This window comes from Neltuma alba, unplaced genomic scaffold (genome assembly GCF_004799145.2).
Source record: "Neltuma alba isolate B1F8T4 unplaced genomic scaffold, ASM479914v2 tig00012843_pilon, whole genome shotgun sequence".
Lineage (NCBI taxonomy): Eukaryota > Viridiplantae > Streptophyta > Magnoliopsida > Fabales > Fabaceae > Neltuma > Neltuma alba.
The window spans coordinates 13014-34204 of NW_021637231.1; the positions used below are offsets into that span (position 1 = coordinate 13014).

Genomic DNA, 21191 nt, shown 5'->3' on the forward strand with positions numbered 1-21191 from the left:
AAGAAAAATAAATACAAGGACCTAATTAAAAAAGGTAAAAGTATAAGGACCTGATAAAAAGAAAAAAAACTACAGGGACCTAATTCAAAATTCGTTGAAACTATAAGGACTTGTAGATTAATTAACCCTTTTAGTTTTGTGCTCCTTTGGTCCTAAATATAAGACCTTTTTTATAGTGTAATTTACATTATAAAGAGAGTTTTATATTTAGAACAGAAAGAGTATATCTTACCTTTAATTATATGCAAAAGTTTTTAAAATGAGAGTTACTCCTCCGGTCCTTAATATAAGACCCATTTAACTAATTTGATTAGATTAAGGAAGTTAGGTAAGTTAGTTAATTATAATAAAAGTGACGTACTTTTCCTAAAACACCATAATCATCTTTTTTAATACCCCCTCTCCTTCTTCTACTTGATTATGGTTGAGGGAGTATCCATAGGGGTAATTTAGAGAAAATTGATAAATATGACAAAGGGGTCTTATATTTAGGACCAAAATCAACACAAGAATTGGGTCCTATATTAAGGACAGGAGGAGTATTGCATATCATAGAAGATATGTTGAAAAATGCTGAATAAGAATTACACCTTACTCAAATTCAAGTGTCAATAAAATTCTTAGTATGTTAATTTTTAACCAGCTTTCCATAATTTTAATGCACTTACCTGAAATTTTAAACCAAATTACCATCTGCTTAATCATCTTATACACATACCTGGCCAAAAAAAAAAAATTCTTATAAACATACTGCAGTTGACCTTTTTCACTAAATGGAGTACAATAAAATTGTCTCCTTTAAAAGATGAGTATACTTCAGTGGCAATTAATAAAATCATCTGAATGCTAGTGTGTACACATAAATCGTGATGAAATTCGTACGGCGTATAATACAAGCAGGAACAATGGAACATGCACCTCAAATCTCAACAAGGAAATAATATAAATTTATCTAATGTGAAGAAGATATGGAGGAAGAAGGGGACACAGATGATGAAGCCGAATCAGAAGCAGAAGAAGGTGTGAATGTAGGTGAATTCCGGCAAACGGGACACGTGGCGTTCATTCTGAGCCATTCATCTATACAGTGTGCGTGAAAATAGTGATTGCAATCGGGTATGGTTCTCAAGGCCTCCTTGGGCTCATACTCCGACAGGCATATGGAGCAAATGTTGTCATTGGGCTTCGGTAGCCGCCTGCTCTCGCCCAGAAGAGTCATGGGATACTTTTCTATTGTGGACCCATCGAGGCCCATTCTGAATGGGCTGGACTGGACAGCAAATGCTGTGATGGGGAGATCTGTGCTGGGCCTCGTATTCCGACGACGTCGTATCTTGCCGCAGATGATACAACCGAGCCCAATTAAACACAGGACTCCAGGTATTCCCACTCCTATCGTTAGCCCATATTTTACACCTTTTGGAATACCTGTTTCAATTTTCAAACGTGGCCTCAATCAATGCATCATTTTTCTTGTAAAAATAATAATTATAAGAAAAAAAACTTAGACCAAATTTCTTATATCTTTTTTAAGGAAAAAAACACATGACTATGTGTTATTGGAAACTTAATATAATAGACAGAAAGAAATTGATATAAGTATTATCCTAATTATAATAAATTCAAAATTTTATTTTAACAATTTTTTTAAAAATTTAAAGATTAAATAAATAGAAAATAATAATTAAAATTTTAAAGTATTTTTATTTTTTATATTTTAAATAAATAAAAAATATGTAATTTAAAATATACGATTTCTTCTTCGATATACAACCAATGACCCATGGGAATGTGAGGTGTGTGGATATATTGTCTTATATCTCCTATACTAGTGCCGGCGTAGAATTTTCAAATGGTCAACAACTTGTTGGAAAGTAAAAATATTAGTATTAATTATAAAACCTTATTTATAGATTATAAATAAAATTTTATAATTTACACCAGAAATAGTATGTTTTATGGTTTTTTAAAGGATGACAGGGGTGTACGCATATAGACCCCAACCTAACAAGTAACAAGCCAAGGGTTCTCAATTTTCCACCTCAACAAATGTTTTAAATTTTCATGGGTCCCGCGGGCTCTTGTAAGCAAGCATCTATCCTACAGCAAAACTTCGCTTAAATTATCTGATCCTAATTCTTCCCTTCTTTTTGAAACAATGGCACGAGTCACGACCGCTTCAATCTCCAACCACCCCAGGATTTTTGAACAATAGAAAATCTGTATCACCTGGACCAGTTTGGTCTCCAACTGACGCTAACTACTAATTAACTACGCATATCACAAATTTCAAATTTTAACCCAAAACTTTGGCATATCATGAATTAAACCGAATATTTGAGTGTTTTTTCATGTTAAAACTAAGGAATTCATTGTGCGAAACAGAGTCCGGAGAATCAATTCCCAATTAGCACAGTTTCATGCCTACGAATGAGAGTTGTTAGAACTAAATAACTCCGGAACATGCTAATTGATGGAGGAGAAAACAAGGCAGTTAACTTTGCTATGTCGAGTTCGCCTAATCAAACAAAACTTAGGCGTTCAGAACGATGATCTTAGGAAACAATAAGAACAGACACACACACACACACAGAGACACACAGACTCACAGAGAGAGGGTACCTGAGCTTTCCTGGGAACGAGAGAAACATCCTGTTCGGAGACCCATACGCTCGGCGAATCCACAATCTAGTCCTCGAGATTCACAGGGGCCACAACGTGGCCTGCCCCACGTCAACTGTAAATCCTCGCCGATATCGACCCAGAAAGGCCACGGGTATATGGCGGAAATCGGGTAGGGGACAGAAGAATTAATGACCTCACAAGATTCATTCAAAGGCGGAGGAATGGATCGCATCCAAACGTACGTCACAGCGAAAGAGGAATTGGCAGGATCGTTAAGACAACGAACTGAAGTGAGTGGATTTTGCGTCAAGTTAGAAGGGCAACGAAGGAAGGTGAGGTTGATGAGATTGTAAAGGTCAGGATCGAGTTGGAAGGGCGAAGCTAAAGAAAGGTTGAGACCCTTCAAGAACCGTCTTGGAAGGCACTGACCAGGATCGTTGACCCAAAGGGTTTCGGAGGCATAATCGATGTCGTTGATCACCAAGTCGCCTGATTCTGGCAGCGTCAAGATGGTCTGGCTCTGATTATTGCACCAAACACTGAACTTTGGGTAGCTACATCGACGACTCTGGTTGACTCCTCTTAGACCGAAAGGGAACTTGATCTCGATTCCTCCACAAGACCTGCTCGTGCAAGGCTCCACTTCTTCAGCCACAGTTGCGCCCGGGATTATCAGTAACAATAATAATAACAACAGAGAGGCTAATAAGGGAGTCATTTCAGAGAGATGAAGCTGCCTATTATTGTTGTATAGCTCTCCTCTTTTGTTTGACACAGACAAGGGGAGGAGGGTGATGATGTTGAAGCTAAGCTTAATTAGTGGGACCTCAGAAATCATTCTATTTTATCTGTGTCAATGACTGGCCATGAATAGATTACTGCAATGCAACAGTGGGAGTTCCCCAGTAACTGTCCAACGCGTCAAAGACGACAGGGACTAGAATGATCAGCTTCTGACTAATGCATGGTTTAACTGGTTTGCTTGTGGGTGCATCTCTCGCTCCACAGCTAACCAACCCTTTGGGTTAATTGAATTCTTCTCTAAGCAGCTTTCCCGACCTAACCCCGGCCGGTCAAATATGGTGATCCGTAAAGGCCCTTCCTCTCTCTCTCTCTCTCTCTCTCTCCCCCCAGTTCTCAAACAAACACCCAACCAGTTCTTGCTATCTGAATCTGAAGTCAAAGCCTGCTTGGTTTTTTAACCTTATATCTCTAAACCACGCGCCAAGCAGGTCGATTACGTGTTGGAGTTCAATTCCACGTACGTCACCTTTGATTGAGAAGCTGGTATAGATGTTATGTTCAAAAATAAAATTAATCACTCTTCCTTTTATTACTCTTCAACCGCAGTAGCCAAAAAATTAATATTCTTAATTAACTAGTAAAAAATAAAAATATTGGCAATTTTATTAATCATATAATTTTTTCCATCATTCATATCTACCTATTTTATCTATTATCTATTAATGGTAAGATATCATGATGTGTCGCCAGTTTTCGAAAGAAAGAATGATTAATTAATGGGAAAACAATCTTCTTTTTTTTTTGGGGTCCGCACTTTAATTAGCATCCGCTCCTCTTTGTGACTCTAAAAACGAGTTTGCCATCGACAGAGTAAAATGACCATTGGACCAACCTCTCCCTACTTAATTACAAGGTTTGCATTATTTATTTATTTCTCAGTCACATATTTTATTCAAATATACCGTGACTCTGAAGGCGAGCATGACCAATTCAACTTTTATTTTGATCAGCAGCCTGAATAAACTAGCTAGTCGTATTAAATTTTATTTCCTGATAAGATATAATTAATAAATTAACGATGCAACTATAGGGCATTGACAATCAACAGTTCAGTAGTGATATGGATGAATTGCTTCTGATACAGAACCCTTCTGCATCAGATATATGCTTTTCACTTTACAATTCAATACACAAGCCCAAAACCAATTTCCTAGCTACAAATTAAACACAAAAAATGAGCCAAAAGCAACTGTGAAATGCCAAGAACAAGAGAGGCAAAGAGGAATATAATTACGAGTGGTGGGGTAATTTTCGACACAAGGGACAAGTAGCGTTCATGCGGAGCCATGAATCTATACAATTGGCGTGAAAGTAATGATTGCAATCTGGGATTGTCCTCAAACTGTCTTGGGGTTGGTAATCACTGAGGCATATAGAGCAAACGTTGTTGTCGGGTCGGGCAATCGCCACTATCCCCAATCCGAGTCATAGGATACTTGTCTATGCTTTCTCCATCAAGCCCCATAACTACTATAGACGACCACCCTGCGACATTATTCAGTTCAATATTTCTGCTTTGCCTTCCATCTTCGTTCCTTCTTCGCCTCCCTTTACACATGTACACGATTCCGATCACACTCAGCAACCCAGGAATTCCCACTCCAAAGCCTAATCCGTACTTGGCAAACTTTGAAAGACCACCTTCACAAGTATATATCTAAAATCATTAGTATTATCTTTGTCAGCCATCGAAAGAGGCGCATATCTATTTGTGTGAATTAAGGGATATATATATACCTTGGTGTGTTAAATAGCAAGCGACTTCAAGACCTGTATTCTTCAAGAACTCACACCGTCCATTCTTCGCCACACAGTCTCCACAGCTTGGAGTGTTCCATTGCAAGCCTATATCAGCATTCAGGTCCCCCCAGAATATTCCATTGGGGATAGAAGAGGGAACTGAAGCAGAGGAAATGGGCTTACACCCCTCGATCCATGGCGTAGAAAAGGGAAAATCTGACAAAACAGCGAACACCGAATGGTTCTGGTTGAGGTCAGAGCTTAAGCAAGGGATGGGTCGACGTTGGTACTGCTGGGTGACGTTGGAGGAGCAGTTGAAGAAGGTGAAGTTCATAAGGCCATAATCATCGCTGAGTTGGAAGGTGGAATCTGTGAGGTTGAATTCGTTGTTCATGAATCGTCTGGGGAGGCAATTATCGGGGTCTCTGATCCAAAGCTTTTGATCTTCATAGGAGATTAAATCCACCAGGAAGTCTCCAGCGTGTGGGAGATGAAGCATCGTTCTGCTTTTGTTGCAGGAAAGTTCAAAACCAGGGTATCCACAACGAGTGTTGCTTCCATTCGCTAATTCGTCTCTGACCAACTGGAAAGGGAACTGAACGGGAAATTCGTTCGGGTCGCAATATGTCTCGCACATATGAATACTTCTTGTTGTGGGACAAATAAGGAAGAGGAAGAGGAAGACGGAGATGAACCCTGACGAATGAGCCATGAGAGAACATGCCTGTGTTGAATCAAGACGGGGGACTACATATATGGGGTATGTCTGATTGGACTTCTGCCAACGATCGGGACTTTGACCATTTTGAGCATTTTCTCGGAATTTTTGTGCAGGACTAACCTGTAACATCGACCTATGGTAGATTACCACATTGACCAGCCAATGAGTTTTTTTTTTTGACCTCATAAGATTATATTTTCATTAAAATAAGAATCAAGACAAACAAAGCCCAATAAAAGACCAACAAAGAAAGGCCATCGAGCTAACAGCCCAAAACAAAAACCCTAACCCGTCACTAAAACTAGAAGATAAGCCGCCGTCGAGTTCACTAGAGAGGAACCCCGTCGATTTACCGGAATCTGTAGGGAGATAACGTTATCACCGGCACTGATGCCAAAGTAAGGGGTTGGGGTTTGAAACAACCACCCCCAAAGGACCCACCCCTCTTGTAGGCTAAGAAGCAACCAAGAATGGTTGTTACAATTATGGGAGAACCCATAGAACTGATGCCTACAGTCACCAGCCAAATATACGGCACCGGAGAAAAGATAGAGCTCACCGTGAGCCACCCACTTACAGACCCTGCTTGATAATGCATATACCCCACACTAACAGCTTTGAATCGCCCCCACCAAACAGGACCAGCAACTATCCTCCGAAAGATAGAACAAAAGGCAGCAGAGATAGTCACCAACAGTGCCCTTCCGCCAAAAATGTATATCCAAGCCATATTATCGAGATCTGATCTATAACCATCAGAGCAAGCGGTGTCGGAATCAAAACCCACAAGATTGATTATTGCCGGAGAGATAAAGAGCACCACCATAGAAAACCCATCACCACAAAAAAAGAAAGAACAGACGACACAAAGGACGGACGTCCCCTCCTTTGGTGGAGACCGCTGAGGAGGGAGAGAACGATGACTCCCACCGCCTCAAGAGCATTCTAAGGACGGGAGAGGAAAAGCTCGCCCCAAAGACGAGAGAGATAACCAGCCAATGAGTTGGACAAATAGAAAGTGTTGTGTATATACATCCTGCTAAATTTGGTTACGGTGGCGTGAGAGCCCTCTAGCGTACGGGAGAGGATCCAGATCCTTTACAAAGTCCCCTCATATATGCGGGGAGGGGAGGGTATCTATCAAACCCGTATAGGTTTTTCGGGGCTTTTGGACAACATCAAACATGAACAGTTTGCTGGTGTCAATATACTGTACATTTAACTCAATAATTTTTGCCCAGCCTGTGAATAAAGATATGATTCTTTCTTTTTTTCCCCCCAATGTGCGGCTTGCTAGTGTAAGACCAAACAAGTTAAAAGACACATAGCGACAGTCAAAGCACAGTTTAGCACTGCTGCTGCTACTATTATTACATTATTATATGGCTGGTTTAATAGAAAAGGCGGAAGGAAAATATATGCGTGTAAGTGGAAAAAAACGGTGGATGTGAAGAGTATTTTTCTCAGTGTGATTCGCATAAACAGATAGAGGGATTACAAAAAATTATGAAGCAACTGCAACAAATCAATGGCGGCAACTCAGAGACAATATCCTCAGGTTGACCTTCTGTGCACTGATTGTTTGTTTTCTCTAACCTTTATCTTTTAGATCATTAAAAGAAGCCGAAGCCAACTAAAAGGGTGTTTGACAACCTCCAAATCATAGTTTCAGGAACACTTTTTTACAAAACGAGGCAAATTCCTTCATATATTTACTTTATAAACTGTAAAAACATTTCTGAAACCATAGTTTAGTTTCTATCCAAACACCTCGTAAAGCTTTAACTTTTGTTGTCGTGAATCTTCTCGCCACTCCATTATCTATCTGTAACTTCTTTTGCAATTTCCCCCATATAACCCAAGCCCATATACAACATTCTTGAGTCATATGAAATCGTTTCTTAAAAAAAATGAAAGAAATATAAATCAAAGTACATGTTGTGAATCATATATAGCTGGTCATCTCATATATCCCCCCCAAAAAAACCTAAAAAAATTAAAGATGTTTTATTTTCTCAGAAAGAAAGGAAACATGACTTCGATTCTTCCCCCCTCATCATATATATACCAAATTTTTCTCCTGCAGATAATGACAACACATTTACATGGCCAACAAAACATGCACACGTGCACATACAAATATTTAAGTGGGGGTCAACGATGGATGAGAGGCTGGTGAAGGGAGGGACAATAATGGAGATCCATGGGGAAGATGACGACACAAGGGACACGTGCCCTTCTTCTTGAGCCACCCATCAATACAATGGGCATGAAAATAGTGATTACAGTGAGGAATGGCTCTTAATGTGTCCTGTGGTTCATACTCGCTCAGACATATAGAACAAACGTTGTCACTTGGATTGGGCAATCTTCCACTGTGACCAACTTGTGTTTTCGGATACTGCTCAATGACTGACTCATCAAGCCCCATTCCCACATCAACAGATTCCGCCGTGTTCCTCTCCGACGCTGCTCCGTTCGTCCTCCGTCGTGGCAAGCCGTTCGGTCCCACCTTAGTCCCTAATAAACGTGCAAGTCCCACCACACCAAAGCATATCGCCCCAGCTACTCCCACCGCTAATATTTTGTAAATTGTGTGATGTGGAGGTTCTCCTTGTCCGTAAAACGATTCGTTTTCATCAGTACATAAGTCAAGCAAAAATAGAAACAATTAAGCAGACGACTTACAAACACATAAGGTTCCTTTCTCTAATTTAAATAATATCTCCATCGACTCTTAATATAAGAGTTAAATAGCTAATCTAAAGATATTAAAAAAATTAGTTTAAGATTTTAAGTTGATTGATTAAAATAAATATATGTTGGTTTTTTTAAAGTATCTTATTTATCATGTGCAGTGAAATTATCTCTTAAAATTAATGAGAATATTATAGAAAAAACATTATAAATTTGAGAAACAAAATGTTAAAATTTTATATTTAAGGCCAGATCCAATTTCGCTGTTGATAAGAACAGTTTTAGTGCTGATATATTTCATTCGTACGGACGCACCTGGGAAATTGTCATAGCAAGCAGTGTCATCATCAGCAGAATCCGGATACGAGGGGAGTATGCAGTAGGGTTCGTTCCATTTCAAGCGAATATCGGAGTAAGGGTTTGTCCATATCTCGGGTTCGAAACTATCATCTGGAACTAAAGACGAGAAAATATGCCGGCATCCTGGGAACGACCTCGAGGTTGTTGGAGAGGCAGGATCAAACAAAACAGCGATCACCGAGGAATTGTCGCTGTCTGTGCCGCTGAGGCAAGGTATCTTGATGTGAGGGAACTGAAAGGAGTCTGGGGCAGAACAGTTGAGAAAGTCGACGGTGAGGAAATGAGCGTAATCGGAGCTCCATTGGAAAGGCGAACGTTGAAGTTGACGGTCCAAGCCTTTGAGGAAGCGTGAGGGGAGGCAGTTATCTGGGTCATTCATCGAAGTTGTATGGTCCTTCAAAGAGATCTCTTTGACAACAAAATCTCCGGCATCTCCGAGCGTGATCAATGTCTGGTTAAGGTTGTCGCAGAAAACTCCGAAGTTTGGGTACCCACAATCATCGCTTTGGACTCCTTTCAGATAAAAAGGGTACTGAATTGAGGGCCCATCAAATGCCGAGTCTCCGCATAATCTTATTCCGCACGTTTGTTGGGTGGCGGTGCTTGTTATTTGATGAAGGAAAAGCAGTAATGAAAATAAGAAACAACCTGGGGAGCTAGCCATTAGCTAGGCGAGGTAAGACTGTAATGAAATCCAACGTAAAACACAGGATATCGATGATGTTACAGCAATTCATATTCTTCAGACCATAATTTTGTTGAATTGAACCTGGTTTTAGTCGTCCAACGCATATTCTTTTCACTGAGCAAATTTGGATTACTTGAGCTTAAATTCCTTTCCTGCTATCCACCATTCATTACAAGAATGTAGACTGTTCTTGCCGTCTAGATGATTTCAATGCATCTTCAATCGTATGGTGATGTTTCCAATGGAAAAAATGGGAAAAGGTCACAGATTAATGTATTGTTATGAAATTAATCAATAAAAAAAGTAGATTAAGGAAGAGATGTGGGCAAGAAAATGAGAGAATGATATTGTATTCCTTCATTTACTTCATTTGCATCACAATACAATGACATGCCTTATTTATAAGCATAGTCTTACACATAAGCTACACTTATACTTAAATGATATATAATAGACAATAAACCACATGAATGTGAATGGAGGATGAGTTAAAAAATTAAAATTATTTACTTCATTTATTGATACGATCTCCCTTCTTTTATAATACTATCTTTAATACTTAATATAAGATTTCGTTTGATATTTAATTTGATTATAATTATAAGAACTTAATCTACTTTGTCTCTCATATTTATTAAGACAGTTCTTATAGTAGCTGCACATGTTAAAGATTTTTTCAAATGGTAGTTTTAGCTAATACACATGATTAGTAACAGTATTTTAAGAAAGACAACACTTATTTATTGCAAATAATTAATTTAACTAATTTTTTTAACTTACTTAAATTAATTAGTTCTTATATTAAGAATATGAAGTAATATATATTATGATGCTCACTGGAGCCAGCATGGTAATTTCACCCACGGAGATGTAAATGAGAACTGAGAAGTAGCCAATAGCACTTCAAGCCTCTACGTGTATATCAAATTGTTAATCATGTTGTTAACATGTGAAAAATCACATTATTGAACTAACTGATTCCAGACATGCCTTGAGAAAAAGTAACCGATGAGATACAGATTTAAGTTCCATTCTCTTTCAAATCATATATCTATGGATTTACATCCCAATTACATTAAGTAGAAGTAATTTGGTGGCACATATCGAAGAAGCGAAATGTAACGCATAATTAATAATTGCTTTTCTAAATTAAATCAGGTTAGCACCTTGAGTATGTTGGTGATTAATAATATATGCTTTGCATAAACCGAAAAAATTCGCCATTATTAATAGCATCTTCAAAAACGATACTAATCATGCATTATTATTTTGGTTACTAGCAGAATTTATTAATTATTATCGTTAGTTTCTTGTTACCACCGGCACAATAACCAAACACTATATATCTTTTGTAATGAAAAAGACTTAAAAGCGCTATTATTTTTTTAACCAAACAGATCAACATCACACAGTCAAAGAAAACTGCTTAATCAACGAAGCCCCTTATTATTAATCATATTTGCAAACTTAATTCCAAACACCACACTATCAAATTGCGTAATTCGAATTCAAGAAATTTGAGCCCGAATTGCTTCAGTCAACGGTGTAACCATGCATGGAGAGATTCTGATGTTATATGTAAATAAATATATAATACGCACCGACGGTGCACGTCCGAAACTTGAAATGAAAATCTTCCAAAATTTCAAAAAAATGAATAATTTATAAGTAATTTTTTAATCATAATTTATAAAATATAAGATAAATACGTGATCAGAGTTTTTTCCCCAGATGACGTAAAACGTGTAAACACTTACATAAGTTGATCTAACGAAGTTTTACGCCCTTCACCTCAATAGGCAAGCGCAGAATATCTGAATAAGCTTCAGTCCGACCAAATTTTTCCCTGCAAAAACCATCTTTAGTTCTTAACTAATGATAATAGCCCAACTAATTAATCTCAATAATGCTCGGCCCATTTCTTAATCCTAACATCCCGAAACGCGTGTGTAGACTTTTTAATTATTACACTTTATAACAGCATTGGTAGTCCGGAATATACCCGTGTCACGTTGTTTCTTTCACATATATCTTGTTGTCTTTTTGGAACAATTTAAAGTTTCTGGAGTTCCAGATATATTTGTCTCTCGTATCATCAAATATTGATAGACTTTAGGAACGCACTTCAACTTTCTAGATGCAAGAGAGCGGCATTTAATTTTCTGAACTTGTGTATTTTTCACGTCATTTGATCTCTGTCTCTCTAGTGCCCTCGTCAACAGCGGCCTTAGCACGGAATGTACATTGGTCATCATTTCAGAACAAAAGAACAATTTTGATTTGGGCATCAGCCAAGAAAAGGACAGGTTTACTTTACAGTAATTCAAAGATGGTACTGTTACTCATTTGTCCGCAATCACTGATCGAGGCTTATATGTGATCCGCTCTGGGTTTTGCATAGCAATTCAAAACATGCTGTGCTTTTGATGAGCTAAATATTTTTTCATTAGCCAAAAAAAAAAACTTCAATAAACTTCCTTATGCCTGTTATGTTAAATTCTTCAATTACATGTGGTCATGTGTATTTTTTTTAATTCATATGAATTTATAATTAAATACTATTAAATATTAATATTTTAAAAATATGATTGAAAAATTTAATATAATAGATATAAGAAATTTGATATAAGTATTATTTTTTAAAAAAATTAATATAATTGTCCCAACTGTTATTATGCTCCAAAGCCCAGGGATAAATAAAAGGTCGCTTGATTTGGGCCCTGACAGTAAAATGATCCCGAGCACCCAAAAGAAAAAATCCAGGCGCCTTCTTTATATGAGTGACTGAGTCCATCTATTAATGGTCTGGGCTAGCTTTAGTCCCAGGCTTCTCGCCATAATATACTACCTTCGTTAAGAACTCATTTAACCTTTTTTTTTTTTAAAAGTTTTAAATATAAAATCTCAATTTATTTTATTTTTTAGATTTATTTAATTTTTTAAGGTATTCCTTATAATAATAGTAGTTATAACCAATATACTTGATTAGTAAGGATATTTTAGAAAAGATAACACATATTTACTATAAATAACTAACTTAACTAATTTTCATAATTTACTTAAATTGGTCAACTAACTCTTGTATTAAGAAACAAATATAGTATATTACTCTCTATTCTTAATATAAGAGCTAATTTGATATTCAATTTGATTTTAAATACAAGACCCTAATTCATTTTATCTCACATTTATACACTTTTTTCAAAGTAATCATTGTAGTAGTTGTACATATTAAAATTTTTATTAAATGGCAGTTTTAGCTAATATATATGATTAGCAAGAATGTTTTAGGAAAAACAATACCTATTTATTACAAATAACTAAATTAATTAACTTCCTTGATCTACTCAAATCAGCCGACTAGTTTTTATATTAAGGACAGGAAGTAGTGCTATATGTCATTAGATTATATGTCAATTTATAAGTTAAGCAAATTAGTTAAGAGAAAAACAATAAATATAATTTAAAGTAAATTATTTAACTTTCTCAATTTCTCTAAATTAGTTAATTGAATCTTATATTGAGAGCTGAATTCCCCTTAACAATATCAGACGATCTGCTGCTGTGAAAATGTGACAATTATATATGGCAAGAAAAGATCTATAGACAGTAACAGCACTCTATCTCAAAAAATTGAGGTTAAAATGTCAAAACATAAAACTCAATTGTCCTATTTGGTACAATGTGTTGAAAATAAGAAATAGGGACTAAGAATGTAATTGAAAAAAAAATCATTAAAAAAGTTTTTAGCACTAGTAATTGCTCGTTACATGGAATTAGACAAACCCACAGAAGTAGCATTGGGGAATACCATTTTCCCTCATGGTATTCCTCAGTCTCACATATATGGATTTGTCTAATTTCATATAGTAAACAGTTTTTCATGCTAAGCACTATTTTTTCAATCTCAATTCTAATCCATATTCTTCATTTTCAATGTTTCATACCAAACGCTGTCAATGGTTTCACGGGTCTCTTTCTTCCAATCCCTGAGCCGTCCAGCATGTTTTTGCAGCTTCCTGGGCACTGCTCTTACATATATCATGTACATGACCAAAAATCAAGGCGTGTGCCTTTCTCTTTATGTATGGAGAGAGAAGAAGTGATATTTAAATCTTGAATTTATATAATTAAAACTGAATCTGATACGTAGGGTGTGATTTGCAAACAAACCAGATCATAAAATATATATATACGAAAACCTTCAACCTTGCATGCACATTAACCTGCGTACGCTTCATAATAATTGTACTGCTTTACTGACTCAATTCTTTCTGTAATCCATCAATAATCCGTTCCATATATTGGATACTGGTATCGAGAATTTCGATGGTTTCACTTAAAGTCACACGTAGAAGCTGCTGCATACATAAATATATACACGGAGGAGTATATAGAGAGAGGTGTGTAGCTATGTACGTGTGAGAAGATTGATAGTATAACTTTTTTTTATGTGACTATATCATCATGCAAGATTTAAGTACTGTCGGGTTCAATTGAGAACAGTTCTTCTAAAAATGTTTTCTGTATTTATACAGATTTAAACTTGAAACCTTATGATTAAGCAACCACAACATTAAGACTGATACTTGTCAGTAAGATTGATTATATACGATCCTTAATATAAAATCTTGTTTGATTTTTATTTTGATTCTAAATATAAGACCACAATCCACTTTATCTCTCGTATTTATACATTTTTTTTCCAAAATAGTCATTCTAATAATGATAGTTCTAGTCAATATACTTGATTAGTAAGGATATTTTAGGAAAAATAACATCTATTTAAGACAAATAAATAATTCAACTTACTTTTTTAGTCTTCTCAAATTAGTTAACTGACTCTTATAATCAGGATAGAAGGTAGTATAACTTAACATACTTGTTATTGTTTGTGCCAAAAATGTTGGCGATCATTACTAACTAGTTGATGATGTGTCATGTATAGGTGGGGTACCCTAAATATATGGTCTTGATAGGAGCATTGACTCGGTCACTTTACTCAACATCAAGGGCGAGTTAGTCAACCGATTTGAACAGGCAAGGACAAGAGTAGGTTTGTGTGGATCCTCCCTCGATATCTGCATGTGGATCAACAGTTGATCGTTAGAACTCTACCTCTCGTGATGTGTTATTAGTTAATATTTAATCCAGTCATTATCTCACCTAAACAGCCCCATACATAACATACATACATGTCCTCCTCCAAGCATTCATTGTCCCACCCCCTAATTATATATATGTGACAACGTGGTAATACAGATAATTAACCCATTAATTTAATTTAATTCTGACTAATTAATTCTCCCCTACACATGCAGATACAGTTCCTTTGGTGAACCATAAAAAAAAAAAAACTAAATGAACTAATTAATACGATGCCTTGTCCCATTTGTCACATGGTTTTGGCGTCAATATGATATCATCGTGACTTAACTCCTTTTTTTTTTTGTGTGTGGGGTGATCAGGTCATCGTGACTCTATTCAGACGCAAGACATTTTTATCTTCTGATTTCTGAACAGATTGAATGAGATGAGATGAGTTATGAATATAATAATTAAAAGGGTAGGGGGCGTAGGGCCTAGTGAAAAGAAAAGCTTTATTGGGGTTATTATCTATGAGAAAGGAACATTTTTGGCATATTTCATCAATCAAGGAGATTAAGTGATGAAGTGCAATTCGCAGGGATTGGGATTTTCAAGAAAATGGTCGTGACAGGGGAACGTAAATTATGCCTCATTCCCATGAGGGTCGCACACAGACAAAACGGATATTGACGTGAGAAGGTAACATAATCCACGTCAATCAAACAGGTTGTTGAAATTAGGCAAAGGCGAAAAGATTTTAAGATTAATAATTATATAATCATATGCTAATTCGGCAATTGACGGGCGCGCTTGCTCTTTTCTAATTTCTTCTCTTGCCTAATGATTACTGATTAGTAGCATATAATTAGTATTATTATTAGTTAATTATATTGTGGTCAATCTTTTCTTGCTCAGTTAGTGACTTTGATGCGAAAAACTCGTCCGTTGAATTGATGTTTATCGGAATGGAAAATGCGAATCTTCGTCTGATTAATTTCCATAATTATTTTTTTAAAAAATATAGTTCACATTCATGTTTATCAGAATGAAAAATGCAAATTCTGCCATTTTTCCCATTATTTTTAGTTGATGCCTCTTCCATATGCGCATCTCAGCAGCACTTAAAGCTGCTTAATTCCCATAATTATTTTTAAAAAAATATAATTAATATTCAGGAATTTTTTCGATTCACAATGGCTGTTCCTCTGGACAAATGATGAGTTAATTGTCTCCGTCACTGGCTAACAAATTGAATCCCACATTATTGTATGTTGCGTTTTAGATATTCACCGTCTACTCTCCCCCCCCCTCTCCTTCTTAATTGAATTTTTCTTTAATATTTCAAAATGCATAATTAAATAAGCGGAGAAGATTTAATTTCCTTCTTTTCCTTGTAATTGCCCCATCTCTCCATTATTTAGGTCCAGTTCCTTCAGGGCATTATTTAAGCCTTAAAATAAAACAAGAAGACAAACAAATACAGATGGCAGAACAATTGAATATGAATATGAATATATGAAACAATTAATTAATTAAATTAATACAATTTTCAAAAAGACGAAATACGTCATGAAGGAGGAGAGAGAGACATATACGTTGAAACAAATCTCCGTGAACCCTCGTCTTTTTATTGACTATCCGTGACCCATGAACCCCATATTTGTTAGTTATATAAGACGACCCATGATCAATACACCTCACCTTCCATAATTTCCTCCCCATACTCTGCACTAACCTCTCGGAATCTTCAAAGCGCGTCCGCCATTTGTGTTCATTCTGAGTTAGAATCCAGTAAAGAAAGAGCAGTTTCCAGAGGAAGAAGAAAGAAAGGTCAGGTTCAAGCCAAGAGCTTTCCACTTAATTCGCTTGTGATGGGGAATTGCATGGAGAGATCTGGTGAGATTCAGTGGCAAGAAGGAGGAGGAGAAGAAGAGGTGAAGCAGCAGAAGGAGGGAGAGGAAGAAGATAGTGAAGGGAAGAAGCGAGTGAGGGTTAAGATTGTGCTGACGAAGGAGGAGCTACAATGGCTTATACTTCAACTAAACCAGAAGCAAGGCATGGGATTAGACCAAGTACTTGAAGAGATACAGAGAAGCAGAGAGAAAGTTGAAGCATGGAAGCCTTCTCTTGAGAGTATCATGGAAATCCCTGAAGTGCCTGAGATGGACAGATGATTCTCTCTCTCTCTCATTTTTTGTTTTCCTTCCCTTTTTAATCCTAGGTTTTTGTAATAACTGTTGTAAGTGATGATAACTGCATTTGTAAATCTTACTTGAAATGACCAGTCAGAAGATGATGAGCTTGTGCTTCGACTACTACAATCTTGTTCCCTTCCTTTACTTCCCCTGTTGTTTCTTTCTTTAAGCCACAACTTTCCCCTGTTTTCACTGCCCCTATTTTTTGAAGTATATGTGTAATTCCTCGTCCATGGTTTTGTTTTCAGTTCTTCAACTGGCACTCTCACTATATTTTGATACAGATCCATATTCTCAAAGCGATGTGATGGACAAGTAAAATAAAATTGTATTCAGTAGAACCAATGATCCGAGTGTAGTGCAAAGTAGTGAGAGAACAACAGAGGATGTCTGTTGGGGATGAAAACTGAGAAGTTCATTTACTGTAACCCAAATATGAATCATTGAGTAAAGAGAGATGTATTACTTTGATATGAAGCAATTTTAAAATATGACCCCAGGATGGGAAACCAAAGTTGAACTCGTATAATAATATCTGACACTGGCTAATGGCCGACCTTTTGAAACTTCAAATTGGGGACATGTGCGTAAAGGCAAGAACAGTGAAGGTTGAAGAGCACAAAGTCGACAATTGAAATGATTGGCCCATACTGTTCGACTTTATTATAATTCAAATACAGAGTGTTGGGAATTTTCTGCGACGGTGCTAGGTGTGAAAAACCCGGGCAGGCTGGCAGATCCTTAGTTCTTAGTACAGCAAATAAGATTCGTTAGAGGAAGTAACCTCACTCACTTTTGCTGCGTTTTCTTTATTCTACCAGTCAAATATAGAAAGAAGGAAGAAAGGCTCGTGGGAAGGGGAAAAAAATATAGAGGATAGCGAAGCGAAGCAAGCGACATTTATTATATAATACAACTGATTTTGCTGAGGGAGACTTTGAATCATACTAATATAAGCGATGTAATTATTGCTTCCTGTTCCTGGTCTGATACGTCATACTTCATTATTTTGGCTGGCTGGAGAAGGGGGTGGTTGGGGAAGAAATTTGTGCACCTTGTCTGTGTTCCGAGTCTCACAAATTTATGTCTCTGTTATGCGTTGGGTTTTGTAGCTGAGGCTTATTTATTACTCATTTAATTTTAAATATAAGATTTATTTACGCTACAAAATTAATTTTATATTTAAGACTGAGAAAGTAATTATCAATCCTATTTATTTTCAACATGTTTGGTTGAATGCTTCTTGTTATCTTATTTATAAGTTTCAAATTTGAGAAGATTTGTAGTATATTTTATAAGTTTCAATTTGAGTTTGACTTAATATTTAATGCGTTTTTTTCAATGTTATTCTTAATTATTTTTTTCTTGTTACATTTTCTTGTATATTCTTTTTCATCATTTTTTTTATTTATTATAAGGACATAAATACTTGGAAACAAAAATATATTTTTAACTTAGTTATTATTTTTAACTAATTGTTCGTTATCACTGAACTAGTTATTTGAAGCTTAAAATAAAAAGAGGAAGAAGTATTTAGAGCCAAGAAAAATTTTAAATTTCATTAAGTGAGTTTTAATTTTTCCCTACCTAATATATATATAGACACACACTTTTAATGAGAAGTTTAAAAGAGTAAGAATAATAAATTATGGTAAAATTATATATAGTCACATGACAGATTTATAATATGATTTATATTAAAGATAAAAAGAATACTCACTCGTCTAATGGGAGCATATCGAAATAGTTGAAAATGCTTGCTTCCTCAGTTCCTCATGATTTATACCGTCTCTCTCTCTCTCTCTCTCTCACATACCACCACTTTCTTTGTTTTTCGTCTTCTGTTTTTGGGTTTGTGAGTTTGGCCCATGTTATCTGTTTGGACGATCAGAAGGGGAAGTGAGAGTGATTGAGCCATTGAGGTGAGTTGGTGACTGAGAACTCAGATGGGAGTAGAGAGGGTGAGTAGGGTGGGCCTACCGCAAATTCGGTGATCCGGCCCATGTTATGTGCAACCCCGTTTTCTTTTGTTTTTGGGCCCTTCATCAATGAACATATTGGAAAGAGTGACAATGCTGATTAGGATCTTGTTTGGCAGGAAAGAATGTTTCCATTTAATTTTCTCTCTACTTCCTCTCTATTCATTATTTTTATTATTAGATTAACATCTAATGGTTGAGATTTAATATATTATAAAAATATTATTATAATATAAATTAAACAACAAAATTGGGGGTAGCTGTTTGGAAGTTGCAGAATTTGCGTAACAAATCTACTACCTCCGGTCCTAATTATAAGAGCTAGTTGACTAATTTGAAAAGATTAAGGAAAGAAGTTACGTTAGTTATTTGTACTAAATAGATGTTATATTTTCTAAAATATCCTTGCTAGTCAAGTGTATTAGCTAGAAATACCATTGTTAAAAGGACTACATTGAGAAAAAATGCATAAATATAATAGATAAAGTGGATTGGGGTCTTATATTTAGGACCAAAATAAAAGTCAAACAAGATCTTATATTAAAGACCAGAGGTAGTATTTTTGAGGCTTTCAGATCCAGTTCATTATATCCTCAGTTGCTAGAAATATTTTGCTGTCGAGTCAGATTTGATGAGTAACTTGGCTCATGAACCTGTTGTCAAAACTATTAAGTGGTTTGCTCCCTGAGCTGACTGGGTGAAACTAAATGTTGACGGAGCCATGGCTGTGATGTGCCTATGACTAATTGGGTGATTAGGCCATGTGTTAGCCCGGTTTCTTTTGTCTTCTGGCCCTTAGCATAAGAGAATTTTATTAACAAGAGTTGAGTTTAGCATGCTGGGTTAGTTTCTCATAATACAGCAAATCAAGATTCGAATCTTTATTGAGAAAAGTGTATATGTGGTGTATAACAATATCTCAAATATGAGTACTTCTATTTTGTACCATACAGATCTCATTACAGCGATTAGCAGTGAAACTAATTCGTATATCTAACAATACTGTTATGTGAACTGATCAATCTTTAAGCACCAAGATCAACCGACATTTCTCATCTAAAGTCAACAAAGGTTCTTCATTATCCCTGCGAATGTTGTGTGTACGCCCTGCAAGATTGAACCTTTGCCGGGTGAACGCGAGGGTAATCTTTATCCTAACCATTATTTCTCCCTACTTCCTTTAATTTTCAGCGTTCGTGTCGACGAACTCACCGACCCACAAGAAGTTTTAAGAAGGAACTAGTGTACTAAAAGCAACAGTAATGATTGCGCCTCACATGGAAGTCTATCGAATTTCTGTATATCAAAATACGACCTCTGCTCTTTGATATAAGATCCTGTTTAATTTTTATCTTAATTCTAAATATAAAACCCCAATCTATTTTATCTTTTATATTTATATATCTTTTTCTAAGATAGTTCTTCTAACAATAGTAGTTCTAGCCAATATACCTAACTAGCAAAGATATTTTAGGAAAGACAACACCTATTTATTAGAAGTAATTAACTTAATTTATTTTATTAATCTATTCAACTTAGTGAACTAACTATTATATTTAGGATCGGAAGTAGTATATATTAAAGAAGAGAGGCAAGTAACCAATATGGCTTAAGAGCAAATACATCAAAGAAACACGATGGCATTACCCAACAGCATCGCTAATTACGATCTACAACAGAGATTAGGGGAAAAAAGTTACCTAGAGTAGGTACGTTGCTGCCAATATAAAGATGAGGATGTGGATGATGTGGTTGAAAATCTGATAAAAACACACCAATTGGCTTTCAATTGGATATTCAATTATTTTGACGAATTAATATTTTCAAAAAGGCATCCGCCGAAGAAGTAAGCAATGGGAGAAGGTATTAACTTTGTTGACTAGAGTGTAGCCCAGAAAAAAAGCACAGAGGAAAAGAAGGGAAGAATTTCATTACCAAAAACCAGCGTACAAAAAAGGCTACCTAGTCCGGCCAAAAGATAACACTAGTACATTAATTGTAATTATTAGCATCGATCCCAATAAGTAATAGGTTTTTGATTTGGTATATATATATATATATATTATGAATGTTTTGATAAAAGATATAATAAAGCAAAAACTTTTTAAGTGCTATTGAACAAAAATTTTATAATTCGTCTTTGAACATTTTTGTTTTTCTGAAACGTATGGTCATTGAATTGAATGTATCTATTTGGGGCATAAGCGGAGTTGCCCTTTGAAAAAATGTCATTGACGTTGTCCTTGAAACAGCAAGTCTGTACTCATATCCAAGAACCTCTTCAACCAGTGGAG

General features: G+C 36.0%; 4 protein-coding genes across 4 annotated transcripts; 1 reads left to right on the forward strand and 3 right to left on the reverse strand.

The window, feature by feature from the left end:
- Positions 1 to 762: 762 nt before the first annotated feature.
- LOC114731766 (putative RING-H2 finger protein ATL21A) lies at positions 763 to 3406 on the reverse strand. The gene is made up of 2 exons (XM_028919023.1): positions 2623 to 3406; positions 763 to 1428 (listed from the first exon to the last, which is right to left on the reverse strand). The coding sequence occupies exons 1-2, from the start codon at positions 3341 to 3343 to the stop codon at positions 953 to 955; spliced, it is 1197 nt and encodes a 398-aa protein (XP_028774856.1). The 5' UTR covers positions 3344 to 3406; the 3' UTR covers positions 763 to 952.
- A 1383-nt stretch (positions 3407 to 4789) lies between these two features.
- On the reverse strand, positions 4790 to 6019 carry LOC114731726 (putative RING-H2 finger protein ATL21A). The gene is made up of 2 exons (XM_028918968.1): positions 5167 to 6019; positions 4790 to 5070 (listed from the first exon to the last, which is right to left on the reverse strand). Exons 1-2 carry the CDS (start codon positions 6017 to 6019, stop codon positions 4790 to 4792), a joined length of 1134 nt encoding a protein of 377 aa, XP_028774801.1.
- Positions 6020 to 7993: 1974 nt separating this feature from the next.
- On the reverse strand, positions 7994 to 9611 carry LOC114731727 (RING-H2 finger protein ATL20-like). The gene is made up of 2 exons (XM_028918969.1): positions 8903 to 9611; positions 7994 to 8503 (listed from the first exon to the last, which is right to left on the reverse strand). The coding sequence occupies exons 1-2, from the start codon at positions 9609 to 9611 to the stop codon at positions 8034 to 8036; spliced, it is 1179 nt and encodes a 392-aa protein (XP_028774802.1). The 3' UTR covers positions 7994 to 8033.
- Positions 9612 to 16418: 6807 nt separating this feature from the next.
- LOC114731767 (uncharacterized) lies at positions 16419 to 17087 on the forward strand. The gene has a single exon (XM_028919024.1). It carries the CDS (start codon positions 16595 to 16597, stop codon positions 16895 to 16897), a length of 303 nt encoding a protein of 100 aa, XP_028774857.1. The 5' UTR covers positions 16419 to 16594; the 3' UTR covers positions 16898 to 17087.
- Positions 17088 to 21191: the final 4104 nt, after the last annotated feature.

Coding starts and splice junctions, on each gene's coding strand:
- LOC114731727 (XM_028918969.1), bottom strand. CDS start 9,611: ATGGCTAGCTCCCCAGGTTGTTTCTTATTTTCATTACTGCTTTTCCTT. Junction 8,504..8,902: donor TTGCTATGACAATTTCCCAG/GTGCGTCCGTAC, acceptor TTTACGGACAAG/GAGAACCTCCACATCACACA.
- LOC114731726 (XM_028918968.1), bottom strand. CDS start 6,019: ATGTTACAGGTTAGTCCTGCACAAAAATTCCGAGAAAATGCTCAAAAT. Junction 5,071..5,166: donor TTGCTATTTAACACACCAAG/GTATATATATAT, acceptor ATACTTGTGAAG/GTGGTCTTTCAAAGTTTGCC.
- LOC114731766 (XM_028919023.1), bottom strand. CDS start 3,343: ATGACTCCCTTATTAGCCTCTCTGTTGTTATTATTATTGTTACTGATA. Junction 1,429..2,622: donor TCGTTCCCAGGAAAGCTCAG/GTACCCTCTCTC, acceptor AAATTGAAACAG/GTATTCCAAAAGGTGTAAAA.
- LOC114731767 (XM_028919024.1), top strand. CDS start 16,595: ATGGGGAATTGCATGGAGAGATCTGGTGAGATTCAGTGGCAAGAAGGA.